At 39.3% G+C, this 22,187-nt stretch overlaps 1 protein-coding gene and 1 long non-coding RNA gene across 4 annotated transcripts in view; one reads left to right on the top strand and one right to left on the bottom strand.

Annotated features, from left to right (window-relative positions):
• Positions 1 to 22,187, bottom strand: part of ANTXR2 (ANTXR cell adhesion molecule 2) — a 111,116-nt gene that overhangs the window by 34,055 nt on the left and 54,874 nt on the right. For both annotated transcript variants that reach the window (XM_032186531.1, XM_032186532.1), the window contains exons 13-16: positions 17,139 to 17,180; positions 15,897 to 15,992; positions 12,233 to 12,400; positions 10,858 to 10,938 (exon numbers count right to left, since the gene is read on the bottom strand). In XM_032186531.1, the coding sequence (XP_032042422.1) occupies positions 10,858 to 10,938; positions 12,233 to 12,400; positions 15,897 to 15,992; positions 17,139 to 17,180 (387 nt within the window). The remainder of the gene's footprint in view (positions 1 to 10,857; positions 10,939 to 12,232; positions 12,401 to 15,896; positions 15,993 to 17,138; positions 17,181 to 22,187) is intronic.
• The window catches only part of LOC116488716, a 32,764-nt gene continuing 23,674 nt past the window's right edge, over positions 13,098 to 22,187 (top strand). The window contains exons 1-3 of one of the 2 annotated variants that reach the window (XR_004253217.1): positions 13,098 to 13,202; positions 14,240 to 14,428; positions 21,222 to 21,351. This is a non-coding gene — a long non-coding RNA (uncharacterized LOC116488716). Of the gene's footprint in view, positions 13,203 to 14,082; positions 14,147 to 14,239; positions 14,429 to 21,221; positions 21,352 to 22,187 lie in introns of those variants that run through there. The other variant, XR_004253216.1, reaches the window with a different exon arrangement.

Raw genomic sequence — 22,187 nt, 5'->3', positions numbered from 1 at the left:
CCCTTCAATTAGCACCAAGGTAAACTAGCAGTTTCTTTTACTCTGCCAACCACAAGGCAGTTTGTGCCACTGCACTTCTAGAGCAGATTTGAGAAATTACATCCAGAATTCAGAGATTTCTAGGTCCAGCAAAAACACAATCCATTGTATCCTCCTGGTCCTTTACACACCTTTTCTTTTTGTTATAAATGCTGTTATCAGAGGGGAAAAACATATTTAGTTGCCATCATAATCTTTATAAAATGCCCCATCAAGTTCATTAGCCACCTATGATCTCTGACCATCTGCTTGGGGTACATCTATCTCGTATTACCAAAGGGAACTGATGTCTACTAATGCATGGCAGATTGGTTGTTGGGCCTGACCCTGAATATCATTATGAAAATGACTGCAGAAATAAAAGGTCATTCCCGTCAGCTGCCTGAGACTCGAAGTGGCTATTAGAGGGCAGAAGCCTTTGTCTGTGGACACCTTTATTTTATTAATGAAATTAAATAAATGACCTGCAACTAGTTGTGGTTCAGCTGTGATAGGCACTCTAGTTTCAAGATAGTGAGCAGAGCTCTGCAGTAGCGAGGGCAAATGCAGCAGTCCACACAGAGAGAGAATTGAGCCAGGAATAGGGCAAAAAGGCAGCACTGGAAGAGGGAAGGAAGCAGGACAGACATAAGGATGTGGTCTAAAATGCAATACTTGTTTCCAGTGGTAAGCAGTCATTTTCTAGCGGCAATACACAGGATTTGTATGATTTAGGGACCTGTGACAGTTTGTTTTGATGGGATGGTTTGGGCTTTGCTAGGGAAGTCCTTCCCTGGAACTGGGTGAAATTTTAAGAGCCCTTAGGCTTTTCTGAAAATTTTAAGCCCTAAATAATATACTTTTTTTTTTTTTTTGGAGGAGGGGGGGAGAGGTGGGATCATTTTCAGCAACCCAAAGATACCTGTCCCTGTCCATCATTTTACAACCACTTCAAATTTTAGCAGGTTTTATGTTGTTACTGTAATATAACATAAAATATTACCCATCTACTTTGGCACAGAAAGATAAAATGTTCTACTAGCTAACATGTACTTTCCATCTGCATTTACCCTCTCTCATCACACAGTGATGTTTTGCATCCTACATGAGAATTTATATTTCAGACCATCAAGGGAGTTCTGTTGTTTCCAGTGGAAAAAAAGTGATAACAAATTCCAGGAAAATCTGATCCTCTTTAATTTGATCAAATTCAATTTAGTTGCAGGGTTTGGATTGCTAGACACGGTAATAAAAATGGAGCAACATTGTGGAAGAAAACTACGGATAGAAAAGTGCAACAGAAATAAAGTAATCTTTATATATGAATGAGCAATCCTGAGCCCTAGAGTACAAGCAATGCAGTGGTAATTGAAGTGCTGTCCTTAGAGGGTTATGTTAAACATTCAAAGGCTATATAGGTCAGTGAAACTGTTACTTATCATCTGGTTAGCTGTCCGACAGAGGCTGTTTAAGAAAGACAGTGAGCTTAGTCCATTTAAATTGAAGTGATTGATTTTCATTTAGCATTTGTCCACCACAGTTATCAGAAGTTGCAAAATTCATTTCAGAGTGACTTGAAAGGAACAGAATCATATGTATCCCTATATATTTAGTGACATGAAGCAGCATTAATAACTCCATTGCTTGTAATTGAATTAATTTTTTTAAGACTGTGTTTAAATTACATGAAGGCTATGACACAAGCCATCAAAAAGCGGCACATTCAATATTAAAATTAAATGTTAAGGCCGAGGGCATGCCATTATGTCACACTGTTGGGAGACAAAACTCCAATGTATCAAGGCATTCTAATTTATGGATAGATGTTAGCCTGAACTTTTATGTATAACGGGCTTTGGCAATGTATGGCACACTCACTTCTCTTAGTAGGTAGAAATTTCCTCTTGAGACAAAACATACAGATGAGGATCATAGGTGTATGTTACTTTAGGGCACTCCATATAAATATTAAAGTTGAGTTACCAAGAAAATATTACAGCTTAGTTATTTTAAGATGTTCATAATTCAAGCGTTTAGGATTTTTGTTAGTTCTTAATGGATCTATAGTTCATTATGGACTTGCAGACACACAAAAATAGATTTCAAAACAAAAATAATTTTAAATTATGGGAATAGACTAAAAAGATCAGAAGCAGTAAATTTAAATGTTAATATTTTTTCTTCTTGCTTCAAACTGTCCACCTCTCACAAATAATTGTCACGTTCAGCAGTAGTCCTTCCCAACTGTTTTATGCAACCAGTGTCACAAAAACAGAGCAGCTCCATCACCCTGCCTTCTTTCTGATAATGTTGTATTAAAGCTAATGAGAAGATTTGCTTGCATGAAATTATTGTGTGCAGCTGTTTTCAGGCTTTAGAAGACTGTTGTATTGGTGCAGTGACAGCATCTGGGTGGGGTACTTGCTCATACTTGGATCTCACTTAGCTGTAATTGAGCACAGGTTCATAATAAACTCCTCAAGTAACCCACTTCGAATTGTAGGTTGCCACAACTACCTGCAGGTGACACTGACACCTTCAACATGATGCAGGAACCCTCCTTTCTAAAAATACTCTTTTCAAGATGTTTTTATAAGCCTTTCCTGTTGCTTAGGGAATTAGAGCCCAGTGAAGTCAAAGGAAATTTATCCTATTTCTTTTTCCATTAAGTGTTCTGAGCCTCCCGCCTCATTCTGTTATCAAGTTCCCTATCCCAGACCCCAGCTAGCTCCTGGGCAGTTGATTTCCATCGTCAGTTATCTTTGTTGATATAAACTGTTTGTAGTGATCTTCTCCAAACAGCAATGGAATCCCAGTCTGATTCTTGTTAAACATGCCAAATCACTGATGAAGAGTTCTGGGCCCTTTCATTTCTACAGCTATGGAGAATCCCATCTCCACTGAACATTACCATTCCTAATAATCACTTTGAGCGTGGGAGCTAAAATGACTAATGCATTATTTTTGCTCCAAATAAAATCTTTTCATTTAGATGTTGTCAAAAAGCAAAGGAGTAAAGGACGCACAGCTACGGGAGATTCTTTGCAGATTCTGCGTGAGCCAATTGGAAGACTTTTCTTCCACGCCTGGTGTTTTTATTGTCTACAATGTGGTTTCAAATTACTTCAGTTCCTCCTCCTTATCTGTGATTCATAGGAAACGGCAGACACAGAGCTATGCCAAGGAAACATGGTCATTAAAGTCGTTTCATCCTTGGATTTCAAATTTGTGATGAGGTGGAAGAAATGATGCCATTGTTTGAAATCAAGTTCTGACCTCTTCTTTAATGTGCCAACAAGGGGGCGTTCCCAACTCGACAACAAAGCTCCTGAGACACCACAAAAATGGATTATCTGCCAGATCAGTAAGATGCGTTCTTGGGAAGTCTGCTGTTACTATGCTGTTCCTTCTCAGCAGAAGTACCTCCAGTGCTAAGTGAAAAATTGCAGATTGACTCAGCTGACTGCTGAATGACTGATTCAAAGCAGGACTTTACTAATATCCACGTAACTCAGTAGTCCAAATGAAGTTACAGGTGTTGCTCAAGAGGAGTAAATCTTGGAAGAATAAGATAGAGGATAAAAGCCAGAAATCTTCCACAAGTGGGACTTTGTTAGGAAAACAACCTAGCAATGAGTCAAGATCTATTTCTTTCTAAGAGCCAGAATATGCTGGAAAGTTACTTCTGATGAAATCCAAGTTGAAGCAGAGAGCAAAATCAAAGACAACAAATCTTTGGGAGGTGAGGGCATTCATGTGATGCCCCTTTGTGGCACTGCAAGTTACTCTCTGTTACAGGAAGACTGGATGCAATTTACAATGGGAAATGAGTGAAAGTTGTGGGTAACAGTTTAAAGAGGTAACACAACACGCAATACAGGCATGACAGAACTTTCAGTTTCTTTCATGTGCTTCTCCATTGAGTCTACATTTAGGTGAGACAGTAACTAATCTCCTTTCCTGGGAAAAACTTCGAAATCCTTTGTCTAGCTTGTTAGCAAGTCCCCCTGATACTTGGCCATTTTTAACCCTTCCCAAAAGCAGCAGTTACACACTTCTCTCTCGTCTGAAGGATCACAAACCATTTTTACTTGTGAACACTTTTAAGGGCAGACTTTTCAGCTCATGAGTAACTAAATGGTTGGCTTCTTATAATATTTGCATTTTGCTTTGTAAAGCAGGACAGCATGGCCTAGTACGCTGAGCAGGAAGCAGGAGTCCTCTCCACTGTCGCTCACAGAGACTTAAAACTTGAGGCCTCTTCAGCCCCTGGCTCTCCTTCTGTATGTGTGATTAATCATGTAAATAATTATCTGTAAAAGGATAATTTATAGTGCAGTTTGAATCTACACAAAATTCAAATGCCAGGACTCTGTCATAGCATTTTATCTTGCCTAGTTTATATGCTCAATCCATAATTCAATATTTCCTCCTGCATACTGCACTTTGGTAAACATCAAAGCTGCATTACTGGGATTTATCGCGTAGCTACGTAGCTGCAGCTATGGGGAGTTATACCTCTACCCATTCTGGCTGTCCAACAGCAACTTGTTTAAAAATAAAACAAGGGAAAAATGAGGGCCTGAATATTAACTCCAGGGAACTGCGAAAGATAAAAATGATAATGTTTCTGTACAAGATCTGTAGGTGTCTTAATGGCCAGAGGCACATACGGACATGTGCTACACTTCTGTTAAACGTGAACGTTATGTAAATCTGCAAAATCAGATATTTCCATTTAAGAAAGAATTGAGATAAGTGGCATGTATAATGGAAACAGATACATAAACATATGAACACAGAGGTATACATGTTTACTATGTGGAAATGTAACCTATGTGCACTGTGTTTTTTCATTTTCATCAAATATTGCCAAAGAGCGTGCAATGCCTCTCTGCATGCAAATGTTTCTACAGCTATTTGTATGCATATATACATATATATGTGCACTTCATACAGAAATATATGTATGTGCAAATTGTGTGAATGTAAATATAAGATAGGCCATATGTCCCAAAAGTCTCAAAAGAGCATCTGATGTTGATGTGTAGACAGTATGTTAAGGATCTTCCTAATTAATAACCCAGATTAAAACCTCTTGGCAATCAATTAAGATTAATGACAGAAGTCATTCTCTATCCCCCTACGCCCGCATATCGGGCTGTGAAAACCCTGGGTCGTGAAACTTTAATCCTGTTATCTGCTGCCTTCTCCATCTGAAAAGCCTACAGATTAACAGAGCAGACATTATCGAATTTACAACCAGCCGCTCGGACAGCTGCCCTACTTTCAGCAGTTAATGGAAAAGGAACTAATCTGGTTAAGAGCATAGGACTAGTTCATAAATCTGGACGCACAAGACAGTTAAAGCTGTCACGTCGCTCTTGGAGAGTAGCGACTGAATTAACCTGTCAGCTTTCCTCTTGCTGCTTCTTGAAGGTAGTCAGTCTTCCTGTAAGCTGGGCTAATGAGACTCTCAACATTAACATAAACTCCATTGGCCTTCCCTCTCTGTAAGGGCTGTGCCCAAGCTGGGAGTTTATATCTGGGTTTGGTTAGATATATGCAGCACTCTCTTTGCTGGAAGCCAGGTAGTGATTAAACGTAACTTTTTACTGCAATCCACCCTATATAAAGATGCGTTGAGGAAGTAAGGATACGATTATTTTTCCTTTTAAATTATGCTCAGTGAAACAGTGACAAAAACTGAACTGCCAAATGAAATGTTTTCTTCTCAATACAGTATGGAGGGGGTGAGGGGCGGAAGGAGGAACTGTAATGCTCTTCAGGCTGGGGGAGACAGTGTGTGGCAGCTGTAACAAATTCATAGTCCATCCAGAAAAGACTGACTTCTCATTTCTTAATAGGCATTATAGGCTGCCAGCACAGCTCAAGTTACAGTGATGCCTGGTATTTTAGAAGGCCTAAAACACTTAGCTTACAGATATCTGTTTGTAAACTAATATAGCCAGCAAGGATTCCTCTGGCTGCAAACTATGGTAGCAGCTCAGCTTTTTAAAATGCTCTACTAAAATGTCGTGGCTACACGAAAGGCGCATCCCACATTTTCTCATGACAGTACTTCCACCAGGACCATCCCCGACCCGTGTAGCCTAATGGTGCCACCTCCAGAGACAGGCTTGCACAAGGGCTGCTAGAGCTGCTTTGTCCATTTCACTCTGTAGGAGTACCAGTCAAATTGGTAAAAATGTCAGGGCCTGAAGGCTGACAAGTAGATTTATTTCTATGTATTATTTCATTCATAGAAGTGTTCATACTCACACTGCTGAATTCTGAAGGCTTGATTTTAAAAAAAGCAACAGCTCTGATCTGCACAAAGTCAGGGAGTGCCAAAAGTGACTGCCTACGTATGTGGGAAAATATCCTTGCTTCTCACAATGGCAGGACATCATCATTTTTTCATAAAGATGACTACTACTGCTTTTGGTGATGGACAGCTAAGAAATCTATTAAGATACTACCTAACATCAGCCACTCCAGCTAGGGTGGAGGAGCACCTGAGACCCTTCTCAATGATTGAAGGAATGATAGAAGGAATATTTTGGCAGAAGAGATTTAAGAAAAAGAGTTGCACTTTAACTCTCTTCTAATCTCACTTTCTTAACAGTTTTGCATCTTCTAAAATAGCAGCAATTCAAAAGATCACAGATAAACATAACCTTAGCTTTATGAATGATACTTGTGTTTCTTTTTAAAATTGTCAGGCAACATCTTCTTCAGCATAATCCCTTCTACATTATGCTGAAATATGCTATGGTGTATTATCATTGAACAAGGAACTCAAGTGAACAATATTATGTTGTAATGCAAGTTGCAGCTAGTTGCAGTTTGAAAAACATTCTAAATCCAAAACTGTGCTACCTATAAGTAACTACAGTAGTCTTCCTCTAACCATGATTTTTTATTTCTCTACACATTTCTACCATTCACAGATAAAAAAAAGAAATTGCCTCATTTTCTAGTGGGTCCTCCTTGGTTGGAAAAAGGCCAAAAAGTTCAGTTTTTAGAAAATAATGGAATAAACCAAAAAATCCTGATATCACCAGTATTGTTCCCGTTTCATTACTGTACAGGAAGCCAACATTGCTGAGTGAGTTATGAAACACAAAGTTACTACTCATGCTGGCAGTGCTATTGCAGTGGTAGATGATGAACTGTCCTTCAGACCCTGTTAAAGCATGGTGTGGAACTGAAAGTTTCGGTTCTTCTAGGTGCTGCAGTTAGTCTTTTGATTCAAAATAGCATGTTTAGACAGTGTAAGGCACTTACAGCCTCAGCTTCCTAACAATTCCTTTTCTGCTCTATAATTGACAGACTGAACTAATGATTTGATATTTTCTGCCTGTGCCCAGCATAGGAACTACTGAACAAACACAAAGGGAACAGGAACATGGGCCTCACCTCAGAGAATATGATACTGTCACAGTCCTTTGAACTGCACGTTTGTGGTGCTAACAGAATTACAACATGGAATATAATTTCTCTTGCATCATGTAGAGATGCTGACAAAGTAACATCACTTTAAATAGATGTTTGTATGAATTCTACAGCCATTATTATAAATTCATCTTTAAAGCATGTACACACTAACAGGTTTAAAAATTATATATATATATTTGGCTGCTTTGTAACATTGAAAAAGCTGAAAGTATTCTATAGTGCTACTGTAGAAATTTTTGTGCAATTAGCTGTAGATTTTTTTTCCTGTTACCTGACACATATGTTCACATCCTGATTGTGAAATATCTTAAATGAGAGTGGCACAGACTGTTTGTGGTCTTAAAAGCAGTTTGTCTGCACATGTACACAGAATCAGAATCTCAGCCACTATCATGTTGTGCAAAGCAACAAGGTCCTACTAAGCATTTGAGAAACACTAGTGATAACCTTTAGGTGCTAAACTACAACTCGGAAAATAAACAGAAGAATGTATGTAAAAGAACAGGCCCCTAACAGTCACATTGCAAACCTGTGCCAAGTTTCTTTCTCCTGCAGAAACAAACTCTGTGAAAGAGGTGTTTCAGTATGGAAACGATGGCAGACACTCCCGCGCAATGCTCCAGTAACAGCACGCGCCTTCATCTCTTTCCCATCTGAATATAACACTGTGGGCTGAAGGTTGCCATATCCTCAGCTAAAACCTTTGGACAGTTAACTGGTTTATCATTATCAAACTTCCCTAAAACTACTGTGGCTCATTCTTCTTTACCTCTTAAAAAAAAAAAAAAAAGTATAAATAAGAGTAGGAACACAGGGTAATGAATCATTTATAAATTATCTTGTTAGTGCAGAAAACAAAACACTGCTTTGAAAACAAAACAGTCTCCTGCCACGGACTCTGCTATGTTTGATGGGAGCCCTTCAAAAGAGTTCATGGCTTAATGGGGGCTGTTTATGTGGGGACTTCGATCTGTACCTGCTGTCCCCTGTCACTCCCTGGAAACTTGGCGGCAGATGTTGCAGCGTTAAGTTGTCTCTGAAGTGGCTCTCTGTCCTCATCTCCCCACCACAACAGAGTCAAACTATATTAGATCTCTTTATTTGTGCCCGAGGCATGTTTGGGAGTGCAGCTGTGTCCACCCCCAATCTACCTTTACTGTTTCAGCCCCCAGGCGGCAAATGTGAGACCAAAACTGTTCTGCCACTCTTAACTACATCTGCTGACAATCCAGCAGCCTCGCTGCAGGCTGCTGAGGACCTGCGCCTCTACTCAAAACAGATGTCGGCAACAACCTGCTAGCTCACACCTGTACAAGCTTCCCTAACCTCACGGATTGCTGGCTGAAAAATTTATGACTCCAAGGACTTCCAGCCACAATCAAAGCTTCCCGAATCAGCTGCGTGCAGCCCTCAAACTGGGCCACCCTCGGCATTATCTGGCATCATGGAAGAGGTGGCAGAGGGGATAGAGAAGGAAGAAAAAGCTCTCTCCGCTTTGATACTTCATGCCTAAATTTCAATTACTTGATCAAGGACTTGAATTCAGCAGTGAATTCTTCTACAAATGGGAACTACTAAATTCCTAAGCAGTAAAAGAAACAAAACAAAACAAAACATCTACGTGGCTGCTGTTTCCCATAATAATGCTTCTGAATTAAGTATGTGCATGCATGTATCTTGCAGTGCACATGCGTGACTGCTCATCTGTTTACTGACAAACCCACCAGGGGTATGGCATGGGACCTGTACCTAGCAAATTATAAACAAGATGTATTTTTTTCTCCCAAAATAGAAAATACTGAGTCAGACGCGGAATGCATTCCTACAGTACCACAGGTCACACTTGTGGTACGCCTGAATCATTATTCTAGCCTTTATTCATTAACAGAAATTCTATTCCCTTTTTCAGTAAGGACACTGAAGATTAGTGAGGTTCCTCTTGGTTTTTCTAAACCAAGATGTTGCTCAGTGTCTTCCAGTCAAGTCCAGAGAAGATGAATGCTTGATTTCTCACTGGTGCCAAAGTGCTTTCCCTGGCAGGCACATTTTTCAGCACCTACCTGTCTTTATGGCCAGAAATCCTCAAAATAGAGCCTGACAGACAGTTTTTAGCCTGTTCAAGTACCTGGGAAGTTCAGGAATCAATGTTTATATTTACATTGAGTTGACTTTTTAAAGTACTGTAAAGCACTGTGTATTTTCCATGAAGAATTAATTGCTATTGTTAATTCTTGTGTGTAACATACATGCAAACAGTAAATAATACGCAAACAACTAGAATGATAATACTAATATTTGACAGCTATGCAAAGACTATGCTTTCTGTTTCCAGCCCTGCATTTTGTCATTCTGCTTCTTCCATTACATGTACATACGTCTCACCTTTTCTTACTTTAGAACAGTACCAAAATTCATCCCTATCATCACGAAGATAGCTTAAATAGTGACTACCTCTCATGCTTTCAAAGGTAACTCACTCACTTGATCTTCTCTAATTCTTATGTCATTTTTATGACGTTTGCTGCAAAAATAGAGATTCTTACACTGCTGCTTTGTAGTACTTGAAAATCTTATCTGTCATACCCATCTGTTTTTGGGGCCGTTTTGTTGAGAAAAAGTTGCCATCTCACTTAGAGGAAGTGTCTTTGCCCCTAAATCCCTTCAGATGTGTCACACACAGGAGTGGTGAATGGTTCCAGAAGATTTGAAATACCTTCATCATAAATCAGTTCCCGAGGTAAATGCCAAGATTTAAAGTAATGCTTTTCTTAAGGAGCAATAATCAGAAAAAAAATACAGTCTAGATTTACTGTAAAAAGTCCAAATAATAGCTATTTCCTTTACTTTGTAGTCTTAGCAGTCTTTGTAGTGGGGGCCACTTTTTCATGAGTCATGAGTGTACGGACAGAAAGAATTGTCTGAGAAACAAGTTTTGCCTGTGAATGTTGCTTCTGGCATGCAAGTGCAAAGCATCATGAATCTATGTGCACAGAATTTATTGGGGGTCACTAAATATGATGTGGTTTTAGTATTCTGACTGCCAAACTCTGTTCTTCCAAGGAGCTAAATATTAGAAAGTATTATGCACCTGTTAGAGAGAGGTTAGACCACACGAAGTCTGTGTTATGTTTTTGTTTTCCAGCTGAACACGCATAAAATACAGAATTCCTAATTATACTTGCAGGACATCCATGTTTCCATAACATTTCTTGCCTGGTCTGATACATTCTTCAATGCATGTTTTTTCCCAGTGCATTATTTTTCCTGTTGTGTCATTCTTTTGACTGCACAGAATTACCAGTGTTCAGCAGCCACGAAACCCTGGCTGTAACATACCCCTTTTTTGCCCACCCTGCAATACCCTTGCATAGCACAAACCTCGTCTCCTTGTTGTGGTCGCATCAAAGAGACTCTGTCGTACTGTCTTCGTAACAGCGCCCACAGTGCATCAAGTCGACCCTGTGGCAACAGAGCAACAGGACTTTATGATAAAATCAGTCAACTGAAAGCACACCACACATGCTGAAGTTCTGTCCAAGAAGAAATTCACCAGCAGAACTAAACATCCATTCCTCAGAGCCAGGCTTAGGCTGCCTCTCACTCCAGATAGCTGTGGTGCTGATCTTTCCCATCAGTGAGTACAAATAAAGTACTTATACCTCTGCTGAGAGCAGAGAAACCATGGACCTGCCTCAAATTTATTTCTGAGTGATCTAGAAGTAACCTGTTTATTTGTCAGTACTTCAGGCTGATCTGCCACATGTCCATCTAGGATTTCTCCCACATAAATCTATTTGTTGTTACAGCATGTATACAGGAAGTTCATGGTTTTCAGGGAAGCCTTGGACCTGCTAGGCATATGGCTGATCTGTGCTGTGTTGCAAGTCCAACATGTACTGAATGCAGCAGGTTCACTGTGAGTGCTCAGACTGTGCAGAACATGCAGAGCAGCTCTGATGCTTGTCAGGAAGCATCCCACTCGCACGGATGGGCTGCAGAGTTTGTGTGTGTGTGCAGAGAACGTGTTCAGGCCTTTCTGCAATTCAGAAAATACTTACTAGGAGTTAGGAAGATGGATTAGCTTTATTCATACCACAGCTAAACCTTCGTATTCTCTGTTCTAACGTATTTCAAGAAAGGTAGTTATGGAGCCATCTTCAGTTTTTAAGAAGAGCTTATTACAGGTTTGCAGGTGACTCATGCAATCTACAGAGGAAAATGTCTGTATTTTATACCATTTATTTCAGTCAAAACTTTTTGCATTGTATTGTTTTATATAATTTTTTGCTTCTCTTGATTAGTAATGGGCAAACTAAATATAATAAATGCTATTCATATAATATTTTATACAATAAATATTTTATATAATGAATATAAATAATTATATAATAGTAAATTTGCAAACATTGCAAACTTAGTCATCAGCTATGGACTGTGCAGCCTTGATTAGGTATACACGGAGATAGATTACATGCCAGTAAAGCTCCCATGTATTTTAATAATCTTACTATATGGTATGTCCCTTTGTGTGGAAGCATAACAGAATGTGGTAATTACTGATGAAACACTGATGGAGGGATAAAAACTGCTCCTGCTATTCATCCTGAGTAGGTGTTCATATAGAGAACAGTACATTATATTTGGTCAGGAATACTTGGAAAAAATGTACAGTTCAGCATGCGTAAGACTCGTAAGGCACACAAAATCCAGCGTTAGTACAAAACCGTATTGTACTGAAGATGAAAAGGATTACCTTAATTGGTGTATACCACTTCTCCTGAATGACTGGTGAGGTAGGCTTCGGTTTAGGTGGCTTAGGATGAAAAGGTTCTTCTGGTTCTTCTGGGAGTTTCACCACAGCATTTTTTGCCTTTTCTAATCTAGCCCCTTCTTCAGTGGATCCTTTATCACCCCAGCGAACCTAAGTAAAGACAGAGTTGAGATGTAAATGCAGCGTAGGCAAAAGACAAGAAAACTGTGACAAATTAGTGCTTAATAAGTAAATGTGTAACATGTAACAGTGTATATTCTATCACTGCCTCAAGAGCATAAAGTATATACAAATAGTTCAAACGGAATGGAAACCCACATTATTGTTGTTGGTAAGATGAGCACGTATTTCCACTTTAAGGAAAGGCTGGAATTACTAGGCCATAAGGAGAAAGTACAGAAAAAAAAAAACACAACACACACACACAAAACACTTTCCTCCAAGAGAGATGGTATGTTTTGCTATGGTAATCTTATTTCTTACTGTAATTGGAAACATGGTGCAGCAATTTGAGCAAGTATGTTTGCTGTATCCTACAAACAAACAAGCCTAGACAAGACTCTTACTTTCTCATCCAAAAAGAGCATCTAAAAGATACAGCTGGAGTTTAGAAGTTCTTGGTAAAAGTGGTCCCAATTATTTTCAGTGCAGGACTTTCTATATCCTGCTATCTGCTACAATCTAGCATGTAAGAAGGACCTTATAAACCTACAGGCAGGAAATTAAGTTCTGACACTACATCTTGGGTAACTGACATGCTGGTGAGTCATGAAACAGTTTCTGGAAAGCAGCTAACCATTCTTGCAGGACTCCACCAACATACTTGTTTTTTTTTCAGGGACTTCCTGACAGAAGATGCCAGACATGAAAAGAGAAGAATCAAAATAAAAATTGGAGAACAGTGACCTTCCACTTTGGGGACAGAATTAAGAGCATCACTGCACAGTGCTTGGTAGGTATATGTCAGTTCTATCTTGCTACCTGCCAATTTGAGCACTTGGAAAGTAGGCAGAAAAACAGTGGGATGCAACAATTCTCCCAGTGCAAGGGGACACAAAATTGTTTTGCTCACCAGGAAAAAGACATACCGCTAGTCTTCCCTCTGCTACCCAGACAGAGGAATAAGACTGTTCTGGGTCTGGTAGGGACTCTATAATGTGCTGGGATAACTATGCCATGAGATGAGAAAAGAAAGCAGCCTGATTTCTTCATCCTCCTCACCTCCCTATGCAGAACATGCTGATACAGAGAGTGAGGAAAATATATAGGTAAGTCGTAGTCTGCCCCTTCTTTCAGACAAATGAAAAACCCTTGTTAAAATCATGTCATTTAATCACCAAGTGTCTGTTACCACTGTAATCTCAATGTAGAGAATGAGAGCACCAAAGTACAACAGGGATTGTTTTGAACCTTTCTGTTATTTTGAACTTTACCATTTGGCTCACTTAGCGATTTCTTTTTTTTCACTGGGGAATCCTGTCTCTGCAATATTAGATTGGGCTTTCATGTCCAAGTAGACCCTGCTGAGTCATTAAAATGCATCTGTATCTTTCACTGTGATCAATGGTACTTTTACAGTGTTTTTTATGAGGTTGTTAAAATGTATTTTAAACACTGTTAAAACCATTTAGAGATAGATGGTAGATGCCTTACTGATAGAATGACCTTCTCCTACAGGCTGAAGTGGCTTCACCAAGAAGAAACCAGAATTTGTGGACACTGACAATACAACTTTAATATGAAAACTTACTGTCTGTAATGGGTAGAGTCCCGAAATGACATCATAAAACTCGAAAGCAATGCCTAAAGACAAATCTAGGAAGAGTGAGCCACACTGGCTAACTTGTTCTGGACTGTCACAGAAGGGTGAAGCTAGTGGGGAAGGAAGGACTGAATGTAATTGCCCTGAAAGAGAATTTAGTAAGGTAAGTTGGACAGGACCAGTAAGTGGAAGTTTATTGTTTCATTCTCTGCTTTTCTCTCTCTAAGGAAATTGCTGGAAAAATCAAGCTGTCAGAAGAATGGCAGAAGAACAGAACACACAGAAGATAGAAGCAATTAGAATTAGACAACTGAATGACCACATGAATTGAAAACACTGAAGAAAATGGAATGACTAGACCAAAAAGTTTTTCATTGGCCACAGCACAGAAACCACTATCCATGCTGAATTGTCAGGTAAGGAATGACCTCCCTTAGACTTGCATACCTTCATCATGATGTAAGACTGTTTTTGTTTGCTGTCCTGTTTCCACACTGCTCTGATTCACCAAATGAGTAACATTCTCTCAAGCCAGTGAAAGGTATGAGGTCAGATACCTCTCTGTCCAAGCAGCTGGAAATAGGTAACTAAGACAGCTTTCCCCTCAGCCCCACTGTAACAGATTCTGCAGGACAGAGTTAAAGCTTCATATTCAAATGCTGAGGCATCTAAGATGAGTTGCCCAACCCCCAAAATTGCTGACTACTCTCAGGTTCTAGAAAAGGACAGAGAGACAGCTCCAAGGAATGAAGTACCTTTTAAGAATTTGTGTTGTCAGCAATTTCAGTTGGTTTACATCTTTAACCCTTTGTTCTGCATAAAATTCCTAGTACAAATAAAAATGTTTTCTAGCCTTCTATTCTCTAGTCTTCTCTTTTTTTGAAAGAAAACACTGTATATTTGCCATCTGATAAACACACATTTCTTTATGGTACTGGTACTATTTGTGTTCATTGGGTATCTATCAGGTTTCTGTTTCATTGGACAAGATCTTTTGTACAAACTGTAACGATTTAAACCCTGAAATCCCTTCTGAGGCACATCGTGGAACCCGTTAAAATCCAGGCTTGCAATTCTTTATGTTGGAAAGCATTTTCTAGTTTGCATTTGAAAAGCACTATACAAAATGGTTTCTTTTTCTAAAATATGAGGCTCTTCTAAATTTGCAATTCTGAACTGCTGAAGGAATAACACAGCTTTAAAGTTGCACGTTCTTCTGCTGCATTTCAAAAGAATGCAGGCAAAGATGGTTCTTAGGCCGATACATTTACCATTTGATCAAGATATGTCTATATGGCCTAGGTGGGTATTTCAGACAGTGGAAGTTTCACAGATTAAACTTAAACACAGAAAACTGCTTTGTAAATTCCATAAAGGCTGACTTGACTATAAAATCTGACATAAGGACATGCCCATAAGGATGCACATTTTTCATTCTGTTTTAATTAACATGATGCTATCATGTCTCTTCAAAGACAGGCACTGTTGTCGCTGAGAGTTCCTCTGGGATCAAGCTTCTCCTTAGCGTCACCATTGTCAACGCATTTGGCTGGCCCACAGTTAGAGGACTTATGTTTCACTGTAATTTTTTCCAAAACATTCAGAAAAGGCTCTCACTCTCTACTTTTCATTAATTTGATGGAAAGAGCATGTCTTTGGGCAGCTATTTAAAGTTCCAGTCAAATGGAACTACTGAAAGCTGTTCTTTCATAAGCAAGGTCAAAATTATTTGATATGGTAAAAATTTTATAAGGATTATGTCACGGGGAAAGAAGAGAACATTATACCATTGTATTTCCAATACACTTTAAGTCTTTCTTTCCACCATTTGCAGCCTCAGAGATCTTATGTTTTAGTGAATTGTCATTTCTGTATGGCACAAACCTCCATCCGTTTAATTCCTCCAACTCCTCGTCCACCATAGTAGGAAGCATCCACTGTGGGCCACTTCTTGGTAGGCAAGGGTTCTTGTTCTTCTTCCTGTCAATAAATTCAAAGACATTTTCTTGAAAAGGATACTTCTTTTTTATTTTATTGTCTTTTTAGTGTATTTCATTTTCAGTGTATTTCACAGAGAAAAGGTTTTCCTATCTTAGGTGTGAAGGACCAAATTTTTAGGTTCCTCAAATGTTCATCGATTTCCAAACAAAATCTGATCACATTTGGAAATAATCTTAGGGTTTTGCATGGGAAAAGCACTGCTGGCATCTATTAGGAAAATCGAAATGGAGAATCCAACTGTCTATTCTACTGATCAGTATTCATTCTGAATCAGTATTCAATGAATACTGATTCAGAATGAATACTGATCAGTATTCATTGATCACACTGATCATTTTCCTTTCCATTAATAAAAACAAGCAAAATACAAAGAAAAAGATTGGTGGTGTCTTCCTCTAACAGAAAATGTAATGCCTTCAAAGAGCCAGATTATCAGTCCTCCTCATTGGGATTCAGCAGGCAGCGTTCAGCAGATCTGCAGATAAAGGTTATGCAGCCGATCACAGTTTCCTAAGCCAAACTTTGTCAAACTTGCTCTTGGCTCCCTCAGCTCAGTGAAGTACCTTATCATGGATTTAGCTGTCAGAAGACACTTGAATACGTTCAAACAATTGGCTAAATCAAGATGAAGAGGCAAAAAACACTGAAGACACCAGGAGATCCTCTATTACATTATTGCCCTTAAGAGAGAAGTTCCCTTATAAGGATTCTTCAGTGTCTAAAAATCCAAAGCTGTGGGAAAACCCTAGTTAGAGTCATATGATAAATCTTTAGACTGTCATAAGAACTATTTAGTCTTTTTTGATTTTGATTTCATTGCAGAATGAAAAAAATAATGTTCAACAGTCTTGGAATAAAACTCCTAAATATTTCTTTGGATATGTACTTAAGTGACTAAATTCACACCACTCTGAGATGACAAAGACAGAACAGAGATGTGGACATTGGCCATCCTGCTCTCAGCCTAAGACTTCTCATGAGACAGTTCTTTCTTCTTGAGCAGCTGTTTACAAAGAGCTTTATTTCCTAAAAAATACAAAGCAGCCAGATGTGCAGAACACAGGAGAACACTAAGGAATGGTACCATGCAACCAGCGTGATAAGCGGAGCACTTTTATACTGTACCTCTTTTGGAGGTGGTGGAGGTGGAGGGGGATCTTTGATGACCTAAAAAAAAAAAAAAATAGCATAAGGAATTGTGCTGGCAGCATCAAAAAGCCAACAGAAAATTTTAACAGTGAACGGTTTCCATCTGAGTCCCCCACATCTGTTCATAAACTGGCAGCCACTGCTGCCAAGTCCCTTGGGTATCGATTATCAAGGCCTTCTGGAAATTAACACCATCCGTCTGATAGAAAATAAAATCAATTGACTGGCAGACACTCTTTGGGCAGACGTGTCTGCCACTTTGCTTCCTGACCGGATAGGACTCAGTCATTCTAAGTAATAGCCAGTGATGAAATCCTATGGAGTTAATTAGCAAGCCTGGGAGGAAAAGCAGCCCGAGGTCTATGTGAGGTCTTGCATAATGTTGGGCCAAGACGCCTGCTTCTTTGTGCCATGCCATGCTGCTGGATAATTTCTGGCCCAATGACAAGTGTGAAATGCCTTCTGGTAGCTCAGGCTTCACCTCTAGACGTCCAGACCATTTCCACAGGTCTCACATTTCAGACTAATAATTTAAGTATGTCGCTCCTTGACTGTTCAGTGCCTGCAAGTGGGAGTTACACGTTTGCAAGGCTGCTTAAAGCTGTTACTGGATAAGGACCACTCATATGGTAATTCATTCACACCTATATTTAAACCTCTACCTACATTTTCTTACTGTTCTCTTTCTTGCATGCATACTGTAAATCTCAGGGAGTTCCCTGGTACTGAAAGGAAACCACCCAGCAGTAAAGGGAGGGGAAGAGGAAGACGGCAACCCTTTTAAATGGTAAAGGCAGAAAATGAAAGCACAGGCATTATTCCACAAGAAATGCAGGCTAATAAAGCTAAAAAGAAGCACTTGAGTGATATCAGGGCATTTCTTTTGTGCTGGAATGTTGTATAGAAATGATTAAAAAATATACCATGAATGTAAAGGTATTTATTTCTGCTATGCCTTAGACCAACCAAAATTGTCCTCTCCTACTGCAGGATGAAGTACCTTAATTATGATATGTATTATTTTCTGTGCTCTGTGTAATTAATTACAGCACTTCTGTTAACCCTACCACAGCCTACAAGCATTCTGTCGTTGCACAGATGTATAGCATCAGACATTAAGGAAACATCTTTTACTTGACCAGTAGTCAAGAGTTTTCCTTCTTGACTTACATCCAAGTCACAATGCCACCAAGATAGTTACTGCCAAAATAAGCTGTGTATCTTTAGCACTGGATAAAGGAATTAGATCAACTCGGACAAGTAAGTTATGGTACTCTTGGAAACATTTTTCCATGGTACTTCAGGTTTAAGATACTGAACTGTTTATTATGCTCAGAGTACTTCCAGTGGATTGGGAATTCAATTTTGGATTTTAACCATATATGCCTTTGCTGTAGGATGTTGCTAAAACATGCCAAGAAATTGTTTTTCTTTAAATATTTCTGAATATTTTTTCCTACCAGCCATCAGGAATTTTCAAAGTACTAACAGAAATCAACTATTTAGTTTGTCAAACATTGCTGAAAGCCAGATTGCAATTACTGCCTGAACTTTACAGAAACAACAACACAGAGGGATCATGGGACAGATTCTGAGAGATCTGGGTGCTGAGCAAGATTTTCCAAGCCATGAAAAACTTCCATTCTCACTGAAAGCAATTAAAAGACTGTAAACAGTAAAATGATGCTCTCAATCTACTAATGTTCACAGTGTTTTATTTATTTAACTCTCATTTTTCTTTTCCTTTTGCCTGTCTCTAACCATTACCTCGAAAGCACATATTTTCCTGCCAAGACTGCTAGCTATACAGGACAAAAGGCCGAGCTAGGGTGCACACTTACATCATTAAACAGTATGATCACTGCACTGTCTATAATTCTGTGATTCTTAAGCCCTGTGATCTCTTCTCAGCAAAGACAGCTTTATACAGCAAACTTCTAAACATGCTAAAGTTCACTTGGGCCCTGTGCCTACTGTTTTTAATGGAATCAAAATTTCTACCCCAAAGAATCAAGGAAAACTCTGTTTACCTCACAGGGCTTGAAAGTCACAAGTCAGTGACAGTTTTTGTTTGACTCCCTGAGCAAAGGATTCAATCCTACGGCAGCTGCTAAAATCCCTGAAGTTATAGGGTAAACCTGATCTGAAACTAACCAATACATTAATTAGCTGCTATTTCTAATAGCTTCAGAAAATGAAACTTGCTTTAAATGTGACAGTGGTGTGAGAAAATAATCTGCTTTGAGTAGCAGATACTCACCCTTGCTGACAGAAGTGGAATGTAAATGCCTGCATCCTTATGTTTCCACAGGCTCCTCACACACACACACTCTCTCTCTCATGCACACACAAAGAATATTCTCAGTCTTGCCTGCTATTTCACGTGAAATCAGTAGAAAAACATTTTAAAAAAAGAGAAATCCAAAGAATGAATGTGGTTTCAGCATAAAGCAGTGCAAGTGTAGCATGACACTGCAGATACTGAGATCATCATATTGCTAAATTAACTTTCCCTGAACTTGATTCAGATTGTTGAAATACTGAAAACTCTGGATAATGCTGCTGTCTTATTAAACACATGTAAAGATGAATTACTTCCTAATTTTGTTTTGTTTTGTTTTATCATCATCATCATCATCGCAGGCAAGGCTGCACCTCATCTATTTAGTTGCAAAGAATGAAGACTTGAGTTTGGAGGAAAGCCGATTCCTTTAAAAAAAAAGTTAGTTGCTTCAGGCAACAGTCCCTTTGATCTGCTCATTAACACTTTTCAAATGTTCGCGTGATGTGGGCATTAGGAAATGTCAGCACCAGAGCCTGAAGCCAGCTTGATGCGATCATATGTTCTGATATTGAGGGAAGAGTGAAAGAACTGTCAACAGTGAACTGCTTAAAAAAAAAAAAAAAAAAAAAAAAAAAAAAGCAGAGGGGCGGGGGGAAGGGAAAAAAGAGAAAGAAGAAAAAGGAGAGCCCCTACCCCAACACGGACTTTGTATCAAAGAACGCTGTGAAGACCGAGTCCTAGCAAGGACAAAGTGGAATTCCCAAACCACCTGAAGCTCACATTTCCTGCAGGCAACAGGGATCACCCCCTTGTGTGGCTCAGAACACCCATTCTGTACTGTCTGCAACACCTTTCACTTCTCCCTTTTCCATTCGATTCTGCAGCCCATGACACAACACTTGAAGGCTGCTGCTTTCAGCCTTGCTCCTGGGTTTTGTCCCATGAAATAGACATGCCACTCTGCCAGGGAAGTAGGCTCAGAGAAAGGGCAGAGGACCTCCTGGCTGGCCATAGTATGCTGGCCCTCTTCTCAAACACCAAAGCCCAGAAGTACTTAGGCAGAAGTGATAATAGCATGTAATGTGAGAACCTAAATGCAGAATAGAAGGAAAAGAATAGAACCACAGTATAAGGAGGCGAGGAAACAGACATCAAAACAACAAGAAATGAAGAGTCGGTATTTGGTAAGAGGTTCAGTGCAAGTATGTGGTTTTGGAACTCAGTGTTGTTGTAGGAAACGATGACCTAAAATGACCATTTCTTTTTAAGGGAGCAGATAATGTCTATGAGAGGTGGGAGGAAATAACAGCACTAAAATTTAAAGGGCCCTGGTTTTATTGCTCCCATACAAGATAGGCAGCTTCTTAGTAATAGCTTATTAACCTAGAGCCAAAGGCTTCCCTAGCAGTAGCCAATTACAAACCAAACACCGCATCCAGAAAAGCTACTCTGGGTAAGTTACTACTCCTTAGAGTAAACATCAGGGAGTAACATACTTAAGCATGAGATTAATCAGGATGAAGGGACATTTTCTTACCTCTTGGTTCAGCTATTTGTGGAGACGCCCAAGTTATCCCCACCAAGGAGGTTAGCCCAGACAGGAGCCTGCATTAATAACACTGTGCACCCAAGGGCACCCAAGGTACCGTACCCAAGGCAATTCATTACACAGTGCAGCTATTCAGTTAATTTTAGTCACAGAGCTGCACATTTGACTTTTTATAGAGGACTTTGACATACAGATCCAGAAAGCATCGTTGTAATTGTCATTACAGAATCATCACTCTGCTCTCTCAGGAATTCCTGCTCTCAAGGGACTGAGACACTGCAATTGCTATTTATTGTAACGAGAGGAAGATGCGTAGTGTGAGAAGATTTGCCATACGATGGGAACTGTGAATCAAGGTGAGCCAATTATTTTAAAATACTAAATGGGAAGCTTTCTTCTTATGATGTTATTTTTTTCTATTCCATGGGAAGATTCATGATATATATCATTGTTGAGGGAAAACAACTAACAGACAATGTTCCTAGATTTCTTACGGGACTCTGATGTGAAGAATGAGACAGAAGAAAGTCATTTTATTAGAGGAGAGTTTGTAGGTCTCAGAAACCACAGACTATGAGGAAGGAAACAGGGATTGAGGATTTCTTGTTCTAGAATAGCCTGGTGTCTAATAGACCATGACAAACAAAACTTTTCAGTTTTTTGGCTTCAGCATGGTCCGGAGAGAAGGTCTGTTCCTCTGCCACCATCCTTTCCACAAGTCTGAGAGAAGACAAGGAATACAGTAACAGCCTGGAAGCAATCTCCACTTCTCAAGTCTTCAGTGCTGCTGTTGAAGTGGATGACTATTAAACTCCACCAATTTAAAAATGCTAGCATTCGAGGAGATGGAAGGAGAGTTAGTGAAGCAGCATTGCTTATTGCTGCTAGAAGGATAAAAAGCGTTCATTATTCAGATGAAAAAATATGTAATGTGGGCAAGATGAAAATTTAATTTTTTGCTAGGGATTATTAATACAATAAGGGATTTCCAACTTGAGAGCCTATAATGGACTACAAATACCAATTTTAGTGATAGTACTTTTAAAATGGTCTTTGATTTCAGGATAACATCTGTGTACCATTATGGCCAACAACTTTCAAATAAAAGAGAACTGTTTTTTTCAGAGATTTCACAGGAATATAGCACATCTGCTTGCTCAGTAGAAAGCCAATGAGCAGCACATCAGCCTGC

Source organism: Aythya fuligula, chromosome 4, assembly GCF_009819795.1.
Source record: "Aythya fuligula isolate bAytFul2 chromosome 4, bAytFul2.pri, whole genome shotgun sequence".
In the NCBI taxonomy this organism is placed as follows: Eukaryota; Metazoa; Chordata; class Aves; order Anseriformes; family Anatidae; genus Aythya; species Aythya fuligula.
This window is presented reverse-complemented; position numbering and strand designations above follow the sequence as displayed.